We start from the raw sequence: 22,958 nt of genomic DNA on the forward strand, positions 1-22,958 counted from the left end.
AACACATTGGATCCCCGGATATCCTACAAGGGAGATGAGCTGTCACGAGTCCTAAGATACCAACGTTAAGGGTTAATGAGCATATTACAGTCTTAGCTTGCCAGTTTCTCCATTACTCACATAAAACAAATACCATCATCTTACCATAACACTGAACTCTAAGGTCTTAGAAAGCAGTTCTGGATTTTGCAGGGCCTCGGGGCTAAAACGGTAATGATGATTATACTGCAGATGTGCAGAAATAAGAACGCTCTGTTTAAGGGTGCCAGGCCACAGAGCATTTTCATTTGATTTCTTGGTAAACCTCTTTCTGCAGCTACAAAGGAACAACACTAATCAACTTGAATCTCATTTCCTCTGCTTGTCTTCCAAGAGCAGTGGGAGGTCAGGAGAGGAGGGCCTGTGCCATCCACGTATGAGATAACTGGTTTCCTTTACAAATAAGAGGTGCTTGCCTCCAGCTTTCCTAACACAAAGAGGGCATGGGTCTACAAAGAACAAACGGACTGCCCCAGTGCACTTGCTCTGACCTCTGCCAGGACCTCCACTTTCTTCCGGAGCAGGCCAGAGATGTAGCGAATCAAACCCCACTCCTGGTTCAAGCCAGCTTTCCCATAGAGCTCGCTGAGGAGGTTGTGAACGGTGACCCCGTGCTGTCCGGAGAGATTTGTGTCCCAGCTGGGGCCCCTGTCAAGAGAGAGAGAAAATCCCAGAAGTATGACCTGGAATGCTTAAAGGCTGGATTCACTTGGCAGGGAGGAAAATGAATCACTGTACATTCTGCCAAACTTTGGGGGCCTCCCCGTGCCTCTGAGTCTCACCAAGAGGGCTCCATCCTACCAAAGCACCCCTTCTATTTGAAACAGAAGCCTAACATAAACAGGGAGATCCTGGCCTCACTCAAGCCTTCTCGTCCTGAGAGGCCAGAGCTGGTGGGTAGAGGAGGAGACAGAAGTCGGCTCATGGTGATCCTGGGTTTTGTGGGTGAATATAATCATGACCTGCTTTGCTGGAAGTCCAGGAAAACGACAACAAAGAGTCCGGGAGCGTGGAGAAGGCTCGAGCTGGTGAAGACCATAAACTTACTTTATTACATACAGAATGTACAGAATGTCTGCTTGGTCCTGTAGGTTTGAACAATCTTTCAGCTGCTCAACCAGCTTGTCACAGTCCACATCACCATGGTCATCTCTGGGCCACTGGAAGTCGTCTTCGGGGGCCTGGCCATACAAAAGCCAAACAGCGAGGGAGAGGGGCTGAGCATGTGAACTTTCAGAAGACCAGGAAGTGACACACCAACCGGGTCTTGAAACTGTCACTGCTGTGCTCCAGGTTTCAGTGACTCTTCCGTAGCTTTTTATTTATATGCTTTACTATTTCTGATCAGCGAATCATTGGGTTAGTCAATGTCTGAAGAGCCCAGACGGAACAGATGAAGATATGTGTATTTATGCAACGTTCAAAAACGGGTTAAAACGAAGCCCTGGTGTTTGAACTCAGGCCGGCAGTTACCAGCGGAGTGGAGGGAGGAAGCAATTGGGAGGGCACAGGGGGCAGCTGTTTCCACCGGTCCCCCGGTTCTAGCCTTTACGCCTTTCTCTGTATGCTGTACTGCAATAAAGATCTTTTTGAAAGCAAAACACAAAAAATATGTAAGTTTTAGACAACCTCCAATTGAAGTCAGGTTAAAATATTCTTCAGTAGACACTGAATCTTTCTATTCACGTAGGATAAAATCATAGACAAACTCCTAGATAAAACGAATTATAGGAATCAGTGGGAACACCCTGACATTTTATTCTCCTCAGGGATCTTTTTACTTACTTCCTCTAGTGAGACAGATTCTGATGCTGGGCAGAAAGGCAGTAGCCTTTTCCTACATGCAAAGTATCAAGGTTTGCATCAAATGCATTGTGGATACTAACAAGAGGCAGATCGCAGACAACCAAGAGCGGGTTCTCACTGAAACCCAGAACTTTTAATCCCAAAGGTCCCGGACATCAAAAAATGTTCACTTTTGAGTTCAACCCCGTAAAAGAGTTCTTGGGAGCAACACCAACATCGAAAAACATTACACTAAAACAAAACCAGACAAAAGTGATTCTAAATACTTTACCTTGTTTAGGAGTGGCTGAGGAGAATCAACAAGATTTAGTGATTTACGGTGGGTACTTAGAACTTTAGTTGGCAAAGTCATGGGAACAACTGGAAAACAAAAGAATAAAGAAAGCCCTTCTGAGGAGGAGGAAGGATAAGATACTTCTTTTGAGCGTTACGGCGACTACTCCTTACCCAATACAAACCGACTAAAGGAACGATTACTTATTTAAATTAATTTCAGCAAGAATTTACCAGGTAGCCACATCATGTGCTAGACCTGGGAACGAGAGGTGAGCAGGACATCGATCTCGCTTCTCCCTCCTGGAACTGAGGGAAACGACATAGCATCTGAGGACTGGAAGGGGCCTTAGAACTGATGGAGGCCGACCTTTGTCCTTCGGATGAGGAAGATGGGAACGACAGAAGGAAGAGCATGTGTTCGGGGTCACTGGCCTTCTCCTCATTAAGGTGTCGGCTTCCAGAAGTCCAGTGTGCATTTCACTTCGCCAACGCCAGGTGTTACCACTGCTGGTGTTTAACCACCTTTGGATGCTATCATTACCAGTTATTGATTCACCAAACCATCTGCGTCTTCCAGGCTAGGTCATATCATCTTGGGAAAAGAGGAAGTTTTCAACAGAGAGAGGGGGCATATTTATAAGGCAACTTACACACCTCCAGTTTACGCTAGTAAATTAAACACACATTTTACTTCCTCTCAACCGACCACTAACACTGTAGAAAATGATTTTTTTTTTAAAGACAAATCCTCAAGAATAGGGGAAAGCAGGGGTGACAAGACAGTAGTAATGGCATTTTGGAAGTGGGGAAGCTGACGGATGAAAGATAACTGACTTAGCAGACAGAAAGCAAAGGACAACCAGAGCCCAAGCCTGCAGTGGGAAAAACCAACGGTCAGATTTGTATCAGAGAATCCTCAGAAGTCTCTCCTGCTGCACTAAAGACCTCTGAAACTGGGCTCCAGAAAGGGTGTCCAAACATAAGGAAGACTGCGGAGAAGCGGTGTAAGAAGCAGGGAGCTCCTTAGATCCCTTCCTCAAATCCAGACAGCTGGGCAACTGCCGTGCTCACCCCGACAGAAGACTAGAGGGTCTCTGTGAAGAGGGTAAAAGCTGCAGGTGGGGTATGTGGCACACCTAAAGGACGTGCACAGTCCTGAGGTGGAATAAGTGACTATATAGCTCCCAGCAACCGGACCCTAACGTGTCAAAAAGGAGACTGAAAAAGAGATGGTAGGGTGTCTCTGGGAGATCTCCCCAGCCCGCACCCGTTAATCCCACAGGCTCCACCTACACGCTTAGAGACTGTCAAGCACGAGCAGGTAACCAAGAAACACCCAACACTGGAGGAAAGACTCTAGTGTGGAAGACAGAAGCCAAAACAGGAAAAATTGACTTGGGGGACCTGAAAAACGTTTGGGGAGAAGAAAACGTGAAAACAAAACCAAAAAGTCCTGCTGTTAATATTCTTAGAGTAATAAGAAATTAAATTGCATGCACGAAGCAAGAATGGGTGCAAATCAGAGAAGAGAGATTTAAAACCTGATAGCAAAAGTGAAAAAACTCAATCGAGGGGGTGGAACATAAAGTTGAAGCAACTGCCCTCAGAAGAGAGCACAAGCCAGAGAACCGGAAGACAGAAGAGAAACGCTAAAGACTTCTCTGAGAGGGCAACAGTGGATTCACAGGTGCTAGAGAGAACAGAGAAAATGTAAGGAAGGAAGCGAGTCAAGACATTTTTCAGAAAAACTTTACAGGACTGAAAAAAAAAAATTCCCAGGGTTGAAAGGGCCCACTGAGCCTCCAACACAGGGGATGAAAATATACCCAGATCGAGGCACATCCCTGAAATTTCACAACCTGGGAACAGAGAAGATCCTAAAAAAAATTTCCAAGAGAAAAACAATTCATATTTGAAGGATCAAACACCAGAACAGGATTAGATTTCTCAAAAGCAAGCCTGAAAGCAAAAAGACAGTGAAGCGATGATTTCAAAATTCTGATGAAAAATGTATTTTCAACCTAGAATTCTATAACCGAACTCTCAAATGGATATACAGAATATCTGTAGGTATTTTCAGACTTGCCAAGCCTTGACAGTTCTCTCAACCGAGCACCGTTTCTCGGGAAACTACTAGATATCTTCCACCAGAGTAAGAGAGTAAGCTAAGAAAAAGGAAAAGTAGAGATATAGAAAGCAGGAGAGCCAACCCAGGAGACAAGGAAGTCTCAAGGGACTCTCCGGGATGCTGGCGAAGGAAGATCCCAGGATAAAATCGACATCCCAGACATGGAGGGCACCCAGGCAAACGGGGCAGGGAGCTTCCGAAACCAGCAGGCTGAGGGCTGCCACCACCGTGCCTGCCCCCTGTACCGTTTTAAAACTTGGCGAAGCTATTCTAGAATGTGTTCCACCAAAGGAAGAAATCAAGAAGAACATGTCAAACTCAGGAAACAGGGAGGCCAACTGAAGAGATAAGCAAAGGAGATTCCAAAGATTATAGTAAAGAGAAGTCCTAGGATGCCAGGTGTGCAAAAGGCCTAGAGCACAACCAAGCAGACGGAGGAGACTTGTGGGCTCTACGAAAAGTAGTCCAACTGAGAGACTCATGGATATGACTGGCCTTGTGAAAATTTGTATTGTGGGCCACTGGGGGCAAAGCAAATGAAAGAGAGCAACTTTGAATAAAGTTAATAGTATTCGTGACTTCTAAAGTTAGTGGTACGAACTTTAGAAAAAATAAAAACTGTAATATGGTCACAATATACTATACAGCTCAGTTGAGAATACTTGCATACATACGGTAATATGAAGAGCGAATACCGATTAAACTTGAATACAACTGCCATCACTAGGTTATGGGAAGCGAAGCGTAAGAGTGGTGATTTAAGACAGCTACATCCTCATCCACAGAAGAGGAAGCCAACACATACTGAATAAAAGTCGACACATCAAAAGATTGCACGATACACACATTGTTTTAGAAAAAGAGACATGTAAATGCCAGAAGAAACAGCTAACAGTGGAAAGTGGTCGCCTCTAAGCAGAAGGACTGGGTCAACGAGGAGGAGGCAGGAAATCTCTGCATTTTGTGGTTTTTTAGAATTCTCTGACTTCTAAATTATGCTCATGTATTACTTTGAGAAGTTATTTCAACAGGCAGAAAAGAGTTTTAATAACGCACATGGAATTTCCAAACCCTTTGCTTTTGCCATCACGGAAAGTATATCCCGAGTGGAGTGGATGGCACTGAAAACATGGCTGTCTTCTGTCTTCTTAGAAAGAGGGGGCAGATAGCACTTGGAGGACGTGCTTTGGAGGAGGTGGTTGATATACTGGTCAAGTTCATCCTCGCTTTCTGTAACTGGACAGGCAAGAGAAAGAGCCAGTGAAAAGAAGCTGCAGAAATATTCTAAATGTGTAACAGTGATATAACATGCAGCGCTGAGTAGATTTAGTGGGAGACAACATTCGGCTATAGATACTTGCACCCCCACTCCCAGAGGGTAACGAAATTTACAAGGATAATTGTATGTATTGATAAAGTTATCGTCTGGAAACACCTCATCCTAGGAGAAGAAAATGCAGGTCAAGACAGATACGCATCATACCAAGATGAACTGAATATGTAACAAAACCTGAGGGCCAGCGGCTAAACATCTGAACTTTTTGTTTTGCCATGAGTGAGCTAAGCATTAGGGAGTGCCCAGCCCCCATAACCACAGGTCATTTCAACCCAAAACCTTGTTTAATTTGAAAAATGTTACGTACATAGGATTTCATCACTCAAACCCAACCAAACCTACAAACCTAGATCACTCTACCATTCCTTTGAAAATTCAAGCAGGGGGTTTCTGTCTTTAGAACGTATTTTGTGAAAAATCCTCATTCCTGAGACTCTTTGTCCCTCTAGGTTAAAAAAAAAAGCCCCACTTCTGCAGGTTAGGTTTTTAAACCGCATTTTACTCATTTTAATACACGCGAGTTTCTAAAGCCTCTTTTTTGTTATGTTAACGACCAATCATTTTCTGTGCTTGAGTCTCAGGGCAATTTTCTCACAATGCCACGGTTTAAATATTCAACGAACCACCTGCAAGGGCATTTCAAGCCATACCTTGATTATAGGTATCTTCCAAATATCCTCCCAAGTCGGAATCAGGACTGAAGCTCCCTTCGCTGTCATCATTAAACAACTTCTCATCACAGTCTGGATCCAGGAAGGTCAGATATGTGTAGAAAGACGTGGTAAGAAATTCCGAAAGGCTCCCTAATTTTACTCTGCCAGCCAAGGAGAGACTATGTTAGACATACAGGTGTATGTGGACAGACTTCCACTATGAATCACGGAGAAACGTTTCAACAACCAGATGGTGCTTCTGCCAGAATCGATAAATACATCACTCTGCAGATTGCCCCACATAAGTAGTCAGCCAAGAAATTAAAACGAAAATTCAATACCAAGTATAAAGTGGGAGCACGTAGCATATTAAAAGCCAAAATGAATCATGCTGATTTCTTACTCCCAAACCCAACACAAACAGAAGTCTATCTTACTGAACCGACCAAAGTTTTACAAAACAGACTGAGCAAACCACTTTTAACCAGAACCAAACAAGCCTTGGGGGTTTTTTCTGCCCTAAAACAACTGGACCAGAAGAAAACCTACCATGCAATATGCTCACGCAGGCACAGGTATGTGATAGGAGAGGCAGTCTCAGAGGCAAAGTTCTTTCTAGAAGGAATGCCATGGGGGACCATCCCCAGACCAGAGCAGATGCCCAGCGTGGCCTTACTACAGTTTCAGGCTGGGAAAAGTTCCACTGGAAACTGGAAGCTGGGTCTGGCAGTGTGGGGTCCCGGGTTCAGGGAGCACAAGGGAGGGGCCGCCCCCTGCAGAAAGCCACCACTGTGTGCTTCTTAAAATGTTAGCTCCAGAGGCAGAAGACAATAGGATCCCGGGAGCTACCAGCATCAGACTGGGACATCAGATCAGCATCAGATTAGCAGCTGGAAGGACCGAGAGAAACACTTAAGGAACACACGGAAGGAAGTTTGCGAAGCAAGTGAGTTCGGGGGTGCTGGAGCTTCAATGGGCAAACGGACGACAGCCAGAAACATGGCCTGAGGGAAGGGAAGAAAAGTCTTCCCTTTAAAAAAGTAACATCTTTTTCCCACCAGGGTCTTGGGGCCAGTTCTAAAGATTCCTTTGCCTTGAGACTGGGGCCAGGAGGAGGTGAGGGGGAGCGTGGAAAGTTTCTCTCGTTGGAAGTTGAAAGGAGTCAGGTCAAAGGTAGAATGGCAGGAATTTAAAAAGGCTTCTGATAACCAGCTACCCCAGGAGGGTCTAGAGGGAAACTCTGGCATCTAGGGTTTTTAAAGACCCTCAAACCTAAAGGAAAAGCCAAAATGAGACTCAGTGTTAATTATTTCCTTTAGGAAAGGTAGCCTGTTGGAGCCTAGGCACTCCCGTTTCTTTCCACAGTCCTCCGAATCGTTTGCCATGCTCTATCAACAGGAGGCCCTCCAGATCCGTGGGAGCCCTCATCCAGCTCAGCATGGAGGCTGAGGCCTGGTTTCTGGGTTCATATAGAGCTTCTGCACCTATTCATCTCGAGCCCCTCGCCCTCTGAGCCTACAGCTCCTGGTCTGTCAAACAGGAATACAGCCCACGACGACGCAAAGTGAAGACTAAGTCAGACAATGCATCCAAAGCAACAAAGAAGGCACTGCAAGTGAGCAATTAACTGGAGACAGTATCCTTTTTGACAATGATTAGATTTCAATTAAAGAGTTTATTTTGCAAAAGTTAATTAGGAACTTATGGTATTTTCTCTTGGCTATAACGCTGTGCACCAGGCGGTAACTTCTCCAAACCGCAGGTGGAACGTTCCAAAGTGCATGCCTACTGCAGTTATGGTGCTCGTGCTGCAAACGTAGATGGCAAAATGCTGGGGACGGTCTCACTGACACTCCAGGAGAAGATCGGAGTGGGGACATTCAAGTATATGGCAAAGGCGCAGCAAGCTCTGTGAGCAGAGGTGTGAACCCCAGCACTTCGAAATAGAGTGACTCAACTACGGGCGTGAGGCTAAGTGAAATATGCCAGTTACAGAAAAACATACTGGACGAGTCCACTTAGATGAGATATCTAGAGACACAAAATAGAAGGGTGGGTGTCAGGGAGAAATGGGGAGCTGGTGTTTAACGGGTAGAGAGTTGGAGTTTTGCAAGATGAAGAGAGTCCTAGAGATTGGTTGCACAACAATGTGAACACAATGTTACTGAACCATATACTTTAAAATGGCTAAGATGGTAAATTATAGGTTACGTGCATTTTACCACAGTTTTAAAAACCACTGCAGTGGCAGCAGAGTCCCTAGTGTGGGGAGATGGGAGAAGGGCCAACTTCAAGGCCCAAACACTTGGCGACTGACATTCTATCAGGGAACCAACAGAAGACTCCAGAGCCCAGGAAGGGTCACACCTCACTCAGGGCTAGCTGTACAGTGAGGTTCTTCTGGAACCCTTCTGGCATATTCCAAAGGATTTGGAGATTAGGGCATAGAAGCTATAGAGAAAACTTCTGCCTTGTGACAGTCAGAGGGTACAAAAATGGAATGGGTTTTCCCAGGAGGTGAGGCCCCTCTATCCCTCAAGGTGCTTAACCATCCCACCTGGGAGCATCTGTGGTACGGTGGGCCCGTCAACTGGAATAGGTATCACTCTACTGAGGATGAGAGGACAATGGTCTAGGCAAGGCCCATTCAAGGGCTCTGCTCTGAGGGCCCCTCAGGGAATCTGTAAAGTTCTATGAATTAGTCTTAAGGTCATAACACACTCAAGTCAATTCAAGGAGTATTCACTGAGCACCTGTTAGATCCCAGGCACTGGGTGTTTTCCTCCGGGCCCTTTACTAGAGACAGACACAGCATTCCATACATGCGTTCCGAGAACGCCACTTTAGAGAGACCTGACATGTTCACCTCCCTATGCCTCAAGCCACCTGGCACCGGTAAAAGCATCACAAACACCCCCAAAAGCAGCTTTAGCGAGGATTCCAGTTTCACGTGGGTGAACGGGTAAGTTTCAACTTCTTTTTTACTCTAAACTCCATGCTTCTACGTTCAGTGATTCATATGAAAAGCGGAGAAGGGCAGCAGAAGACTTTTTAACAAAGGTCACGGATACCTAAAACAAGAAATAAAAAATAAGTTTGAAAATCACAAATTACCTGGCTCCTCCAAAATATCCATCCTCTAGTTTTCTAATTGTAGAAAGAACTGCAGAATGAATGTCTGAACCATCATTTGCTAAGGGGAAAAAAAAAAGACAAATTAGTTTATTTAATCTGGGAATACTTTTTGGTTTTCTGGGCATGCGCTGAAATGTTTTCATCAACACGATCTAATTAAAATACTTATGGCATAGAAGATTCCTGACCTCAGAAAGCAAACTGCTGAGAACCCCCTTCAGTACTTAGCTCTGTCTGTGGGACTCATTTCAAACATTCTGAAAAGGGCCCAAACCAACAGGGGGGACACGAATCAGATCAAGTTCATGAAGTTACTGAGCATGGTGTGGGTGATGGGGAAGGTGAGCGTGGGTCTGCCCGTCATCCGCCAGCAGGTGCACAGGTAGGCCAGTTCGATCCTCAGCATCTCCACGATCATCTCATTGTCCAGGGCCAGGTAGAAATGATGCTGGTCGGTAAACTGCAAGTCAGATCAGGCCAAGTAAAAAGCTGTCCTTCATTCCCTCGACACAACCCCAGCTGTCATTCATGGCAGCACTAATCCTTGCATTTTGTTTCCAGAGAAGGAGCTCAATCCTGGCTGTAATCCTCCCCCATCACAGGGCTCTCCCTGCAATCAGACAAAAATTGATCTGTCGCCTGCCCGGGAGCCATAGCTACATTAGCCTGGAAGGGAAAGGTGCATGGCTAGATCCATTTATAGCTCCGTGGATGAGGATTTAAGCACGCAGCCCAACACCACGGTCTCTGAAAGGAAATCAATAACTCCTTAATTCCTACGCATTCTAAGGCTGCTGGGCTCGGAGAGGATTTCCAAGTCAGGGAAGTGAGGGCACTGAGAGCCGGTGAGATGTGGAGACTGTGTTTACCGGATAGAGGGCCTGGTAAATGTGAACTAAAGGCACTACGGCCTGGTGTCGCTGAAAATCAAACTATTCTAGCCTCTGGACCAGTCCACACTCAGCTCTGGTCTGAAATTTGTTACAAAGGGAAATAACTCACAAGACTGAAGTGAACAACATGGGCTAGGGTGAAAAAGAACAACTTGGGGCTACTGACCCGTGACCCCACGGATGACAGTGTGACCAGGTGGTGGGGTGCTGTGCCCACGGTGACAAAGTGAGCCCACAGCTGATTTTTCTAGCTGGCCAAATGGATGAAAAACATTTGGTTTGGGTTCTGCCGGACTACCTTCCTTTGTAAACAAAGACTCTGAGAAAAAGGCTCTATAATCAGTATATTTAGGATCTCATCAGGTGGGTTGGGGCCTGAAAATCAGACCGGCTGTGTGTTGCACAGAGGGTCTGATGACAACCTAAACAAGGGTTAGGGACTACAGCAATCACAGGCACGAGGGCTGCAAGTCAAGTGACACGGCGCTAGTGAATTTGGGAAGCGGAGTGAATTTCACTACTACTCATGACCGAAAGCGACGGCACACTCACTCACTGAGCACCTACTAGGAATAAAGAATCGTACTAGGTACTGGGTGTCACAGTATGAATTTCTATTTGAACATACGCATGCACCTTCTGCCTCATTCTAAGTAGCTCACCAGGAAGAAAAGGGAACCTAACCAAAGGATGAGTGCTGCTTTGCTGCTGGTCTGCTCTCCTCACCTGGGGTGTAAAAGTAAAGATCTGGTTCCTAATCACATATAGCTTAGATGTTCCAAGCACGCCAATGTGCCGATATGGCCGCCCACTCAATTTCATGTTCTTATTCCGTCCTATTTGAAAAATAAAAAAGAAATGAGAGTTAGGACCGATATAGCAACATCTAATCCAAGCGACTTTGGCTAAGACTGGGCTTATTTTCATGCTAACCCACTTTGGGGTTTGGTGTTTCTAATACCATCCAACCCTTCTTTAAAATGGGGCAAGGATGAATTATAAACAAACCCTGCCACCTTCTTTTCATGCATGTATACAAACGGCACCTGATTCAACACCTATATGGAGTTAAACTATTGACGGAACTTTATGAAATGTTTACTTCTAATTTATTTAGTATTGAGCCATAATACTAAACAAAGATTTTAGATAAAGAGAACCCCCCCTCCCATTTTAATGGGTGAATGAGCATTTTCTAAGAATACAGATAAAAATCAGAAACCTATTAAGACACAAGACTGATCCAACTGCAAATTTTCAGTGGTGCCCTATTTTACAACAGATCTGGCGAAGGGCACGGCCAAGCTCTGGTGACATCCACTGAATGAGTGAGAATGTGCTGGTCTGCCACCCTTCTCCACTTTGAAGAGGTCGAGACACACGCTTTGGTGGCTTGCCCGATTCTTCACAATTCACACCTGTCGGTCTCCCCCACACCCGAAACCTAGAACCAAGATGCCCCCTCACCAAAACCACCCTGCTATTTCCCCAAACCTACCAAGCTTGGCATATATGTGACTAAGAATCCGGCCTGGCTGGACTCGGATTGGATGAATGTCAGCAATACTCTGGACGTTTACCCCATGTTTCCTCAACAAGTCCTTAATGTGGTTGTTTTCTGCCAGAACGGTGACTGTGAACAAGAGCGTAGAATCTGCATTAGACTGGGGCCTTCTGTTTCCTCACATGGAGAATATATTGTATTGAATATATTGAGTAAGTTTCCGAAACTGTACTTCTGCTTCCTCCAGCCCAGACCTTCTGATATTTGCTATTCTGTTCTGTTCTCTTATATTAAAAAAAAAAAAAAAAAAAGTCGCTGCTGAAGACCCATCAGCTGGTCCCGGCCTGCAGCTGGAAAAGCAGCCCGGTGGATTTACGGGCTGGCGTAGCAGTGTGTGTCGTGGTCAAGCGCAGACTGTGGAGTCAGGTGAATCAGTCCACCTGGACGTGAGAGTGGAGTTCGTGCCTCCAGCTGTCAGCTCTGGGTCCCTGCGTGAGCTGACCTCTGAGCCTCACGTGTTAAGCCATGGATGAGAATCACAACCGTCACGATTTCTATCTGATCGCAATGTTGTGACAGCTGGGTGGGTGTCTGAGGTCCCGGAGCACGGGAGCGACGCAGGGCCTCTTGCCCCATCACAGGCAGGGGTGGGGAGATGAGTCCATGGCCGCAGAGAGGGCTGCCCTTCATTTGTTCAATAATTGATTTGAACCTGTTGACTGACTGTGTGCCAATCAACACAGAAGCTACAAAAACAGTACGGGCCTTGTCCTTAAGAAACGTAGGGTGTAATTTAGAGGAAATAAGGCCTGTACACCACGTGCGTTGATATCAGCTGCCACGTAAGTTGCTCGGCTACGTAAGAGGCCCGCAAGCTCCTCACAAGTCCTCCCCAGGAGGGAGGGGGACCGGTGAGCCAGGACCCGCACCGAGGGTTTTCCTGGTGACAACTGCAGTGCATCTCGGGACCACCCTGTGAGGGGGCACCAGTTATGATGACCCTGAGGCACGGGGTGGTGAAATCACATGGCTCGGCAGGGACAGCACTGCGGCGGCCCAGGCTGGCCTTCCACCTCTCTGAAAGAGTTGCTGGCTGGACAGGAGGGGAGGCAGGTGAAAAACATGGGCCTGCAGCTCTGCAGAGAAGTCACACCTCAAAGCAAGCAACGAGTAAACCTTCACTCAGGTTCTGAACTTTCACCAGGGTCATGTTCTACTTTTTAAAGAATTTCAGTAATGACAAATGACGCGCGGTGAATCACTTGTGCCCCAACTGCGATCAAGATTTAGATTCAAGAAAACAATTGCTTTGTAGAAAGTAACTTTGTGGTTGGAAGAATACTGTTGCCTTTGGGAACTAGTGAGTTATAGAAGATATGTCCAGGAAGTAAGTGATAAACGCTAGAGCACACATACATACTTTTTACAAAGTGGGATGGGAAACTAGGGAATCTTTTGCATTAAAAAGAGCATTGGTTTTAGACGGCTGAATACGAACAGTAAACACGCTCACAAACCTTGCACTACGACATCAGGTTTGACGGAAGTGGAAAATCTTCTATTTAGGGGATCAATTTCCCCAGTGGCAAGGAATCCCTAGGAAAAGAGGAGAATTAACACTATAAAATACAATTAAATTTCACCTTAAATCCAACTTTGAGAATGAAATATTTTGGGGCTCAAAATATTCAGTATTTTATTCCTTTACGTTGTTTAAATCAATTGCTTATTTTCTCTGAAACACAGTACACCTTTTGGATAGCCACTGATACACATATTGTGTTTCCAGCACCCAGCTCTCTAAGCTAGTCAGACACGCCAGCGTCTCGTGTGAGCGAAAAGAGCAATAGTGACTAATACTTCCCAAGTCCTTACTCCTCGCCGGGTCCCGTGCTGAGCCCCTCCACGTGCCTGGCCACACTAAGGCCTCCAAACAGGGAGGCACTAGGATTATCATTTTATAAGTGGGGAAACCGAAGTAACGAAGCACTTAAGGTAAGTGGCAGAGAGGGGACTTGGCCCCGGGGTGACTATCCTGAAACACAAAGCTCCCATCCCTGCTTGCAAAGAGCGCTGTTTGCATATGGATCTCCTCACATCTTCTGCAAAGGACTGGAGCCCTCAGCAAGGGGATCAAGGTGTTCTAGGAGTTCTGAGGAAGAATCCGACCCAGTGCTGGGCCTAAATGAAGGCCTTTACATGGAAGAGGAAGAAACAGCTGTTTGTTCCCCCATCTCACTGACACAGACATCAGAGCTGGAAAGTAATGCAGAAAATGATCAAGCCCAACCTCTTCACTTTACAGATGAGGAAACCGAGGCTCCTGAGGCCAGAGAGCTAGTAAGAGGCAGACAAGACACATGAAATGTGTCTGACCATGAAATGGAGGAGGCAGTCACACCCATGAAACAGCTGCCCCACCTCAGCACCGGCAGCTCCTAAGGGCCGCTGCTACTGTGAGATCTTTACTTCTGATATTTTACACACTAGGAACCCCAGTGGTATTGGAGCCACTACTCAAGCTCCCTACCCCCAACTTCTAGAGTCTGACAGAACACACAGGACTGGGCCAGCCTCACAGGCTGGAGCTCCTAGCTCTTCCCCCGGGACTCTTTCCTCCACACCCCTCCCCGCGGGCCCAGAGTAGTCAGCTGGGCAGGAGCCCCCAAGGACAGATGAACCCATCTGATAACCTCACCCACACACCAGCGACACCATCACCCCCGTTGGGGAGGGGGATTCATTTTTAGTAGACAAAAAAGCATTTGCATTTTAAAAACTTAAGCCTGGGGACGAGAGAACATTTAACAAGAAGAAAGGAGTCAGAGGCAGCAGACCTTCTAAGTAAGGGTGTTGGGGGCTGAGGGAACACCTGACACAAAACGCACCACAGGAAAATGAGCCCCTCCCTGCCCCTTGACATGGACAGACTGTGCAGCCGCGCCATTTCCTGTGCCCAGGACTGTGCCAGGGGAGCCGGAGGCCGACTTCTCCAAACCTGTATCTTTCACACATGTGCGGATCCTGACTGGGAAGCTTCTAGTCTCCTGCTGACCATCGACTCAACCAGGTTCCAGCCACAGGCCAGGAATGTGAGGGGGGTTGGTGCCTGGCACGCAGTGAACTCTGAAGTGGCTTGATTCAGTAAATATGGGCACACAAGCCCAGGCAGCAGGCCTCAGAGCCGACCCAGTCCAGCTGCCTTTAAACTCTGAGTTGCCAAAGTCATTCACGGCCACGTGGGGCAGAGCTCCTACGCTCTTCTAGGGTCCCCTGTACCTCAAATCCGATGGCTTCCAGTCTGTGAGGTCCCCAAGTCCCCTACCTCTGCCAACAGTGAGCTGAGGATGTACAAGGACTGACCCCACAGATGGGGCAGCTTCCCCAGAGGAACTCTGTCCACCGTGTGGGGGTTCTTATACTCTTCATCTACCTGGCAAAGAGAAAAACCCAAAGTCAGAATGTCAGAGGATAAGGAGGCCCACGTCACTGTACATCGGGAAGCGCGCTGAGGATTTACAAAACACCACTCATTCGATCCCCGAAGCCAGTCCTGTGCGAGCGCTGGGGCAGGGAGGCCGAGGAGCTAAGGCCTTTGCGTGGGGGCCAGGTGGCTAAACGCAGCCGAAACGGAACTGAAATCCAGGCCTGGCTCCAGGCCAGCGCCCCTCGCACAAGCACACTGATGGCAGGAGGCAGAGGCAGGCACACGGAGCCTGGACTGCCTTCTGTGAGCACCACTCTGGGCAGCAAGAAGTCTCGCAGCTCATGCTCGCGCTCGTCTATATGATGGGTACGATGATCTAAAGCACCGCCCTATAGCCAAGGCAATGCATCGCAGGATGCTAAGTCAGGTTCCTCCTGTCTTGTTATCCCCAGGAGCTCACAAACTGTGTGCCTATGCAAGACGGTTACCAGAAGGTGGCACTATTTATTGAGGAAAAATAGTACTGTACTATTAGATCACTAATTCTCCACCAGGGACTCAATAAGCTGGATCCACTGGGAGCTTCTGACTCATCAAAATAAGCTACGGTTCTTTTTTCAGAGGGACAGTGCTGCATATTCATTGTAAAAGTCAGTCTGCAATTTTCTCTGTTGTAAACTCCATGCTGACCTTCCGATTTATTTTATTTTATTTTTTTTCAAGTAAACTCTACCCCATCATGGGGCTGGAACTCACAACCCCAAGATCAAGAGTCACATGTTCTACTGACTAAGCCAGCCAGGTACCCCTGACCTTCAGGTTTTTAGCCATTACAACGCTGGTTGGGGTTAATGTTAGTGACCGCTTTTTTCCTGCAGAAAACACAGCAATCGAAGAAAATAGGAAACACTTATCCTTCTCCAAAAGGGAAAGTCACACCACGAGGGGAGTCATACTCTGTGGGTTAATCAGTGATGTTATTAATGAATTGTTAAAATTTGCTGCCGTAGTAAACATTAAGAAAACCTTAAACTCGTAAACTACACAGAATTAACCGTGTCAGTAACCGAAATGAGCTGCTAGCATGACAGTGTGGAAGGAGATTCTGCAAAATGTCAGAGTTATCGTTGGTAGCAAGTTTGGTTATCTTTGGGTAGTAAGAGGAGGGAGAAGTATTTTCTCCTTTCTACAGAATCCTGGATGTTTTACAGTGTACAGGATTACTTTCACAATCAGATTGTATGTTAAGGCTATTTGAAATGTAAGTAGTGTTAAGAAAGATTGCAAAGATCTGGAATGAGAAATACTTGATGCAAAGAACAGAAGGCAAAGTGTCTGGATCAAAAGACAGCTTGGCTCTGGCCTCCCCCCACCCTTGGGCCAGCTCCTGCCTCCCTGTGGAGGTGTCACTGTCTCTCAGCCCCTCTCCACCCCAGTGCCTGCAGGTCCTCTAACGCACTAGGCCTTTGCAGTGCCGCTCCTATGTCTGCCTCCATTCCCCAGACCAGCTCCTTCACCCCCCACTAGCCTGTAACCCTCGTCGAGACAGAGCTGGCACTGTAACCCCTTTGTGCCCCATACCTAGCTTGGTGCTGAAGAGACCACTTCTGGAAAAAAGGTGTTAGGTCTGAAAGGGGGATGAAAAATACCAAAAGGCCAAGCACGAACTCACTTCATTTTAGATAAGCAGCTCTCGGTTACCTTGTTAGGTGGGATGGCATACAGTTCTGGCACCAGGTGGATCCCGTTCTTGCCTCTGATTAATATTCCCTCCAGGGCCTCTCGGTACTCTTGGACCTGAAAAATGGCCCCGTGCCCCAGCATGAAAGAGGGGTCATTAACACTGTAACAGGAGTACGACATACAAAAATACCTCTCTTGGCAACAGATTACTAGTAGGACACAGGGCCAAGAAATGCATGAATACCTTCCACTTCAGGAGGGCAGGAGGAACTAGGACTCTTGCCGACAGCAAAGGTTAGAAGGAGCTAACCGCGTCGGGCTTTTCTGTATTGTCTGAACTCATGACTTCAATATTTCACCCTTAACGTCTCACATATGTAAATTTTGTCTCACCAGCTAGACTGTATCAACTTCTTGGAGTGGAGGCCAGATCTAAAGCAGGGTATCCCTATTTCGACCTACCGGTTTTCCACTTAAAAAGCCCTCATTCAAACATTTATTGCTCAACAAATACTTGCAAAATGAACCCGATGTGAGGAAAAGGAAGTGTATGTACTATGATTCATGGACCCGATTCTTAGGATGCACTCCTCAATATAACAAAAGCTGTTGATGTAAACATTTCCATGAAATTAAAAAGGCAGCGATAAAAAACCTATGTATGAAAAGGAAATAGACAAAAGGGGAAAAACAATCCTTAACCAGCCACCCAGCTATTTAACCCATTTCATCTTTGGAAAACCTAATCAAATGCCTTTCAGATCTCATTTTCTTTACTTTTGAAATTTGTGGACAACAAAGTCTGAGCAGGGGTGTGCCATTTTTTAAAGATCGTTGGGCATCAAGTGGAAGAGACAGAATAGGGCTAACAGTAGTAAATTCTACGAGGCCTAGAAAATAAGGTCCTAAAGCACATTCTTTTTTGTCTTCTCAACTTTTGTTTGTAATAACTGTCAAACTTCATCACAATTGAAATTCCAAATCAATTCTTTTGAGACCTTTCAGTTCTGGGATAAAAAGACCGAAAACATAAGACCCAAGATAATCCCCAAGCATAACAGTAAGTATCAACGATAGGGGAACATTAACATTTCAAGCTTACTGCCATGTTGGGAAGGAAGAATTCCCTCTGCCCTTCAAGGTCCTTCTAGCTGGACTGAGACTCAAACTGACATGAGACAGATTAAGAGGAGAAAATCAAATTTAGTTACATACATATGGGGAATCCACACAGAAGATTCTGAAGACAGTGAGGCAACACGAGGTTTATCTGACATCCTGAGCTCAGGAGAGGGGTAGGGGTCCGAGGATACAAAGGGAAGGAAGACCATTTGCAGGAAGATGAGAGGAGATGTTGGGAAAACAAAGGTTGCCCTGCTCTGCACTTAAGTTTCTGAGGTAAAGAGGAATCGTGTCAGAAGCTCTCTTTCTGGTATAGGCAGGCAGTTGAGGGGGAGATTAAGAGCTTTTCTGGAATCTACTGGGTTTTGATTACCTTTAACTCAAAATAATGTTCATGCCGAAGTGGCCCATCTTGGGGTGGCCTGCCCGTGGCCCCTATACCCACTTCTGAAACCCCTCTCAGGATTTCTGAGCAGAGGCGGCTTTCAAAACCAAAATAAATCTTTGATTTCTGATCCCACGCCAGTACATGTGCTCTGAACAGGTTAAGACAGCGGTGAAGCATTTGTCTGTCAGTCATTCACATACGGTTCACGAGGATGGGTCTGCTCTAATGCGTACCAAAGTATGCACAGCAGCAAATGCTGAAGAAGTCTGTCTTGAACCAATGAATGCTGCATTAACAGATCTTTATTCGTCACTTACTATACACACGAGGCACAGGGAATAGATTAGTGAAGTGGTCAAAGACCGCCTCCACCAGGGTGCTCTGACAGGTAAGTGGGAGATTAAATACAGCTATAGGTGCCATAGTGTGGTAAGTACTGTGGGACATATAAAAGGCTTTTTTTTTTTAATCCAACTTTTAGGATCAGAGAAGGCTTTCCGAAAAAACAGCCATTTACAATGAATCAAGTGAAGGAGAGAGGGGCAGCTGGGGGAGAAAAGCAGGACCTGGGTACTTAAGAAGAGGGGAGACAGCACGGACTGTCCAAAAGATGGAAAGGGTTTCAGGGCATCCCAGAACTCAAGAAAGTAAGTAAACCGTAAGAAATCAGGTTAAAGTGTTGAAGACAAGGGCCAGATCTTATGAGACCCCACAAAACATGTGATGACCTTATACCAAGGCAAACCGGAGCCTTTGGAAGCTCTTAAGCAAAGCAGCGACACAATCTAATTTGCTTTTTAATAAGATGCCCCTGGCAATGGTATAGAGAACCAGCAGGGAGTGAGGCTGGAGGCTGGGCCACCAGTTAGAAAGCTGTTACATTACATGTTAGCTGAGGGTACTCTTGGACTAGAGCTGAAGGCAGCAGAAGCCTAGGCAGGTGAGAAGACAACAGAACTAAACGTGTGTGGGCCAAGGTGGTCCCCGATGAACCCCGCTTCCCGTTACTCGTGCCTGTGTATAGTCCTCTCCCCTTGAATGTGGCACGACCCTTTAAACAAGAGAATGCAACAACAGTGACCCGGCCAGTTCCAGGCCTAAGCCTGAAGAAGGCGTGGGAGCTTTTGCTCTTGCATTCTGGGGGAAGAGGACCACCATGGAAAAAGCCTAACTGCTCAGAGACTACACTTCTGTGAGAAGCAAGGCCTGGGCCCACAAGCCCAGCCGAGGTCCCAGCCAATAGCCAGCATCAAGCTGCAGGCCAGGTGAGTGAGGCCATCTTGGAAGGCCATCCTCCAGTCCCAGCGAACCAGCTGTCGCCAAGTGAAGCAGAGACAACCCGTCCCTGCCAAGCCCTGCCCAAACGGGGCAATCGTGAGCAAATAAACAAAGCAGTTGTGGCTTTAATTCGCTATGCTTTGGGAAAGCTCGGTAAGCGGCAACAGATAACTTAAAGTGCCCTCAATTCTTGCATAACCTTATGTTCTAATACTAATCGGCACACCCATGGAATGAAAATGCCGATTATCATCAACACAACACCGAGCACTTTCTCACCTGAACGGCGTCACCGTTGAAGACCCCATCTATTATGAAATATGTCCAGAACACAGGCCATTCACATTCAATGTTTTCAAAGAGCTTGAGTTCAGCAGGGTCATAATGCAATCGGTTTGGGTCCTGGAATCAAACAGGAGACCGTCTAAAAGGTGATGTCAGATCACACATATAACACCATCGTACCTCACTGGGTTTCCCTCGCTTTCTGATTCAACCCAGCTTTGCGGCTGATAACGATTAGGAGTCTGCTTTAATGGGGAGAAGCTATTTTTGGCAGTTTTCCGTGGAAAAATTTCGGAAAAGTAAATCAGAAATGTACACAAGACTCCTTAGTAGTTTATATTAAGTTTCCTATATCCCTAACAAATAAATAGCAATTGGCCGATCACGATGCTTGGCAGACTGTTTTACTGAAATCACTCTATCAGTCACGATGGCAAAAAAAACCCAAGAGGGAGGCCACAGTTGCTCTTTAAAACATCATGTGAGCCACAGAACTGTTTGTCCTTGTCTACAGGCTGCTTTTAAACCACCAGCCTGCTGTCCTCCTGATGATCTTATTCTTCTATTGCCTAACTTCAGCCTCGCTGTCTCCAAAATTAAGACTTCCCTTTCCAATTTTCCAACATGTAATTTTATAATCAAGGAAAGGAGAACACCACAGTGGTGACTTAAATATGAAGCACTTAAGGAACTATAAGAAACAATATTTAAGTACAACCTCTCTTGGGGTTTTATAACCGTCTCGAAGGAAGCGACAGCATCCATAACGCCCCTAAGGAGAAAAAAAAGTGCATTCGATGAAACAGAAGAATTTCTTTGCCTTTTTATTTTGATTCGCGTCAGCCCTTCACCCCCATTCCCATCAGTCTTTTAGTAACGAACGAAATGTGTACCAAGTGCTTTTTGTTCTCAACACAAAAAGTTATTTTTAAGTAATAAGCAAAGTAAATTCAGGTTTGATCAGTGCCAACGAGGGAATGCCAAAACTTTCTGTCAGAGTATCAGGGCTGGGAGAGTAATTACTGAGAGTTCAGAGTGACCAGCCTTTCAGTCTGATTGGCTGTATCACGCAAAGATGCAAAGGGACCCTCAGTGCTTGCAAAAGCCACTAAGGGAGACACTCGGACTGGACTACTTCTACTTGAAAGACTGGAAAGCAGAAAGGACATTTCAGACTCCTCACAGTTAGGCTCTGGATGCAAAGAAGTAGGGCGGCGAGGTGGGGGCAGGGGTAGGGTGGGGTGGGTGGGGCTTCCTAGGACTCAGGGCTGTTGCTGCTGGTTTTCCTGCTGCAGGCTCCGATATTCTATTCGTCGTCGGCTTTCTGGGTGTTAAGAAAGAAGGGAGGTGGCACCGCGCTATTAACGTGCCTCCCTAATCCCTGGATGGCAGTGCTGGGTGCCCGCTCCCAGTTGGGGCTGCTTTAGCGCTGGCTGCGGAGGCAAGCACGCTCTGTGTGGCCAGCTTTGCAGTGTTCTGGGAGTCCTGGGGAGGCCCAGCCCAGAACCCACTCCCCTTTAAACGCTTCATTCCCTGCATTAACTCCCTGCCTACCTGGATGAGCTCAAACAGCTTCCTTTTACTCCACTAAACCGTGAGACAGCTTCTTTGGGGGTATGACTGGGGACCCTTTAACCCCTTTGAATCCAAGGGCTAAAATCATTTCTATGGAATCTAAGCAGGATCATCAATATGAAGATTTGGGCTTAGGAAATGTAAATTTTTTTTAAGGAAACTTACATTTTTCATCATTTTACTGATAAATCCAGTTGCCTGGACTATTTAATAACATTCTCAGTTTGGTGTACTGTATTATAGTTCATGCATTTCACCTCAAGGCAGGGATTTTTTTTTAATTTTTTTTTACTTACATCCAAGTTAGTTAGCATATAGCGCCACAATGATTTCAGGGGTAGATTCCTTAATGCCCCTTACCCGTTTAGCCCATCCCCCCTCCCACACCCCCTCCAGTAACCCCGTTTGTTCTCCATATTTATGGAGAAACATCTCTTATGTTTTGTCCCCCCTCCCTGTTTTTATATTAGTTTTGCTTCCCTTCCCTTACATTCATCTGTTTTGTCTCTTAAAGTCCTCATATGAGTGGAGTCATATGATATTTGTCTCTAATTTCGCCTAGCATAATACCCTCTGGTTCCATCCACGTAGTTGCAAATGGCAAGATTTCATTCTTTTTGATAAGGCAGGGATTCTTTTAACCTCAATGTAACTTGGGGATTGCCAAGTCCTCAGAAATTGTGCATGAAGTTGGAGGATACTGGGACGTGTGCGTTTTTTTCTGGCAGGGACTTTATAGCTTTCAAGACGTTCTCAAAGAAGTCTGTGATCTCTCACGGGTTAAGAAGCTCTGCTTTAGAAGTACAGGAGGGATACGAATCGGGGTTCAAAGGCGCCGGCTTGGGTGCTTGAGCTCAAGCTCTGCTATCAGGAAAAGAACTAAGACACTTGAACGCTCTGAGCCTTTGTTTTCTCACCGGTAGACTCGGCTTTGGATGCTCTGAGTCCACTCAGATAAACCAAGCCTCTGACCTCACGGAGAACCGAGGCCCGGGTGAGCGGCTCCATGTGATCACATGAAAGGGGCACATAACACAGGGTAGGGGGGCACCAGCCTGATCAACGCTTACCTGGAGCTTGGAAATAATTTCATTTTTGGTCACATTCACAAGGTTCATATCTTCCACTGCAAAGGCCGGGAAAGAGATAATGGAAAGAAGTCCAGCGTCAATCTCCTTAGACGTTGATGCTCTTGGCAGCATGGAGAACAGAATAGACTGAATGAGAAACAAACAGGTGGCTTTAACCTGGGAGGTGCTGATAGTTATGTACGATATCTAGAGACCATGACCTTAGCCCCAAGGAACACCTGAATAAGTGTGCCAATTCTGAGTAGAGCTTTTTCCTACCAACACGGCCCTCGCTGGGGGACCTCGCCTACCCAGCCAACGACTCCTGTTCCTTGCGGGAGAGAAGGGGCTCGGGGAGAG

At 46.3% G+C, this 22,958-nt stretch overlaps 1 protein-coding gene across 6 annotated transcripts in view; it reads right to left on the reverse strand.

The window, feature by feature from the left end:
• Positions 1–22,958, reverse strand: part of PHKA2 (phosphorylase kinase regulatory subunit alpha 2) — a 70,538-nt gene that overhangs the window by 12,357 nt on the left and 35,223 nt on the right. For all 6 annotated transcript variants that reach the window (XM_043570698.1, XM_043570697.1, XM_043570695.1 and 3 more), the window contains 15 exons: positions 22,599–22,745; positions 20,672–20,725; positions 19,948–20,070; positions 16,899–16,994; positions 15,096–15,203; positions 13,288–13,366; positions 11,765–11,899; positions 10,993–11,102; positions 9,689–9,833; positions 9,353–9,431; positions 6,236–6,399; positions 5,306–5,485; positions 2,117–2,205; positions 1,087–1,220; positions 531–687 (listed from right to left, as the gene is read on the reverse strand). In XM_043570698.1, the coding sequence (XP_043426633.1) occupies positions 531–687; positions 1,087–1,220; positions 2,117–2,205; positions 5,306–5,485; positions 6,236–6,399; positions 9,353–9,431; positions 9,689–9,833; positions 10,993–11,102; positions 11,765–11,899; positions 13,288–13,366; positions 15,096–15,203; positions 16,899–16,994; positions 19,948–20,070; positions 20,672–20,725; positions 22,599–22,745 (1,800 nt within the window). The remainder of the gene's footprint in view (positions 1–530; positions 688–1,086; positions 1,221–2,116; positions 2,206–5,305; positions 5,486–6,235; positions 6,400–9,352; positions 9,432–9,688; positions 9,834–10,992; positions 11,103–11,764; positions 11,900–13,287; positions 13,367–15,095; positions 15,204–16,898; positions 16,995–19,947; positions 20,071–20,671; positions 20,726–22,598; positions 22,746–22,958) is intronic.

Source organism: Prionailurus bengalensis, chromosome X (assembly GCF_016509475.1).
Source record: "Prionailurus bengalensis isolate Pbe53 chromosome X, Fcat_Pben_1.1_paternal_pri, whole genome shotgun sequence".
NCBI lineage: Eukaryota > Metazoa > Chordata > Mammalia > Carnivora > Felidae > Prionailurus > Prionailurus bengalensis.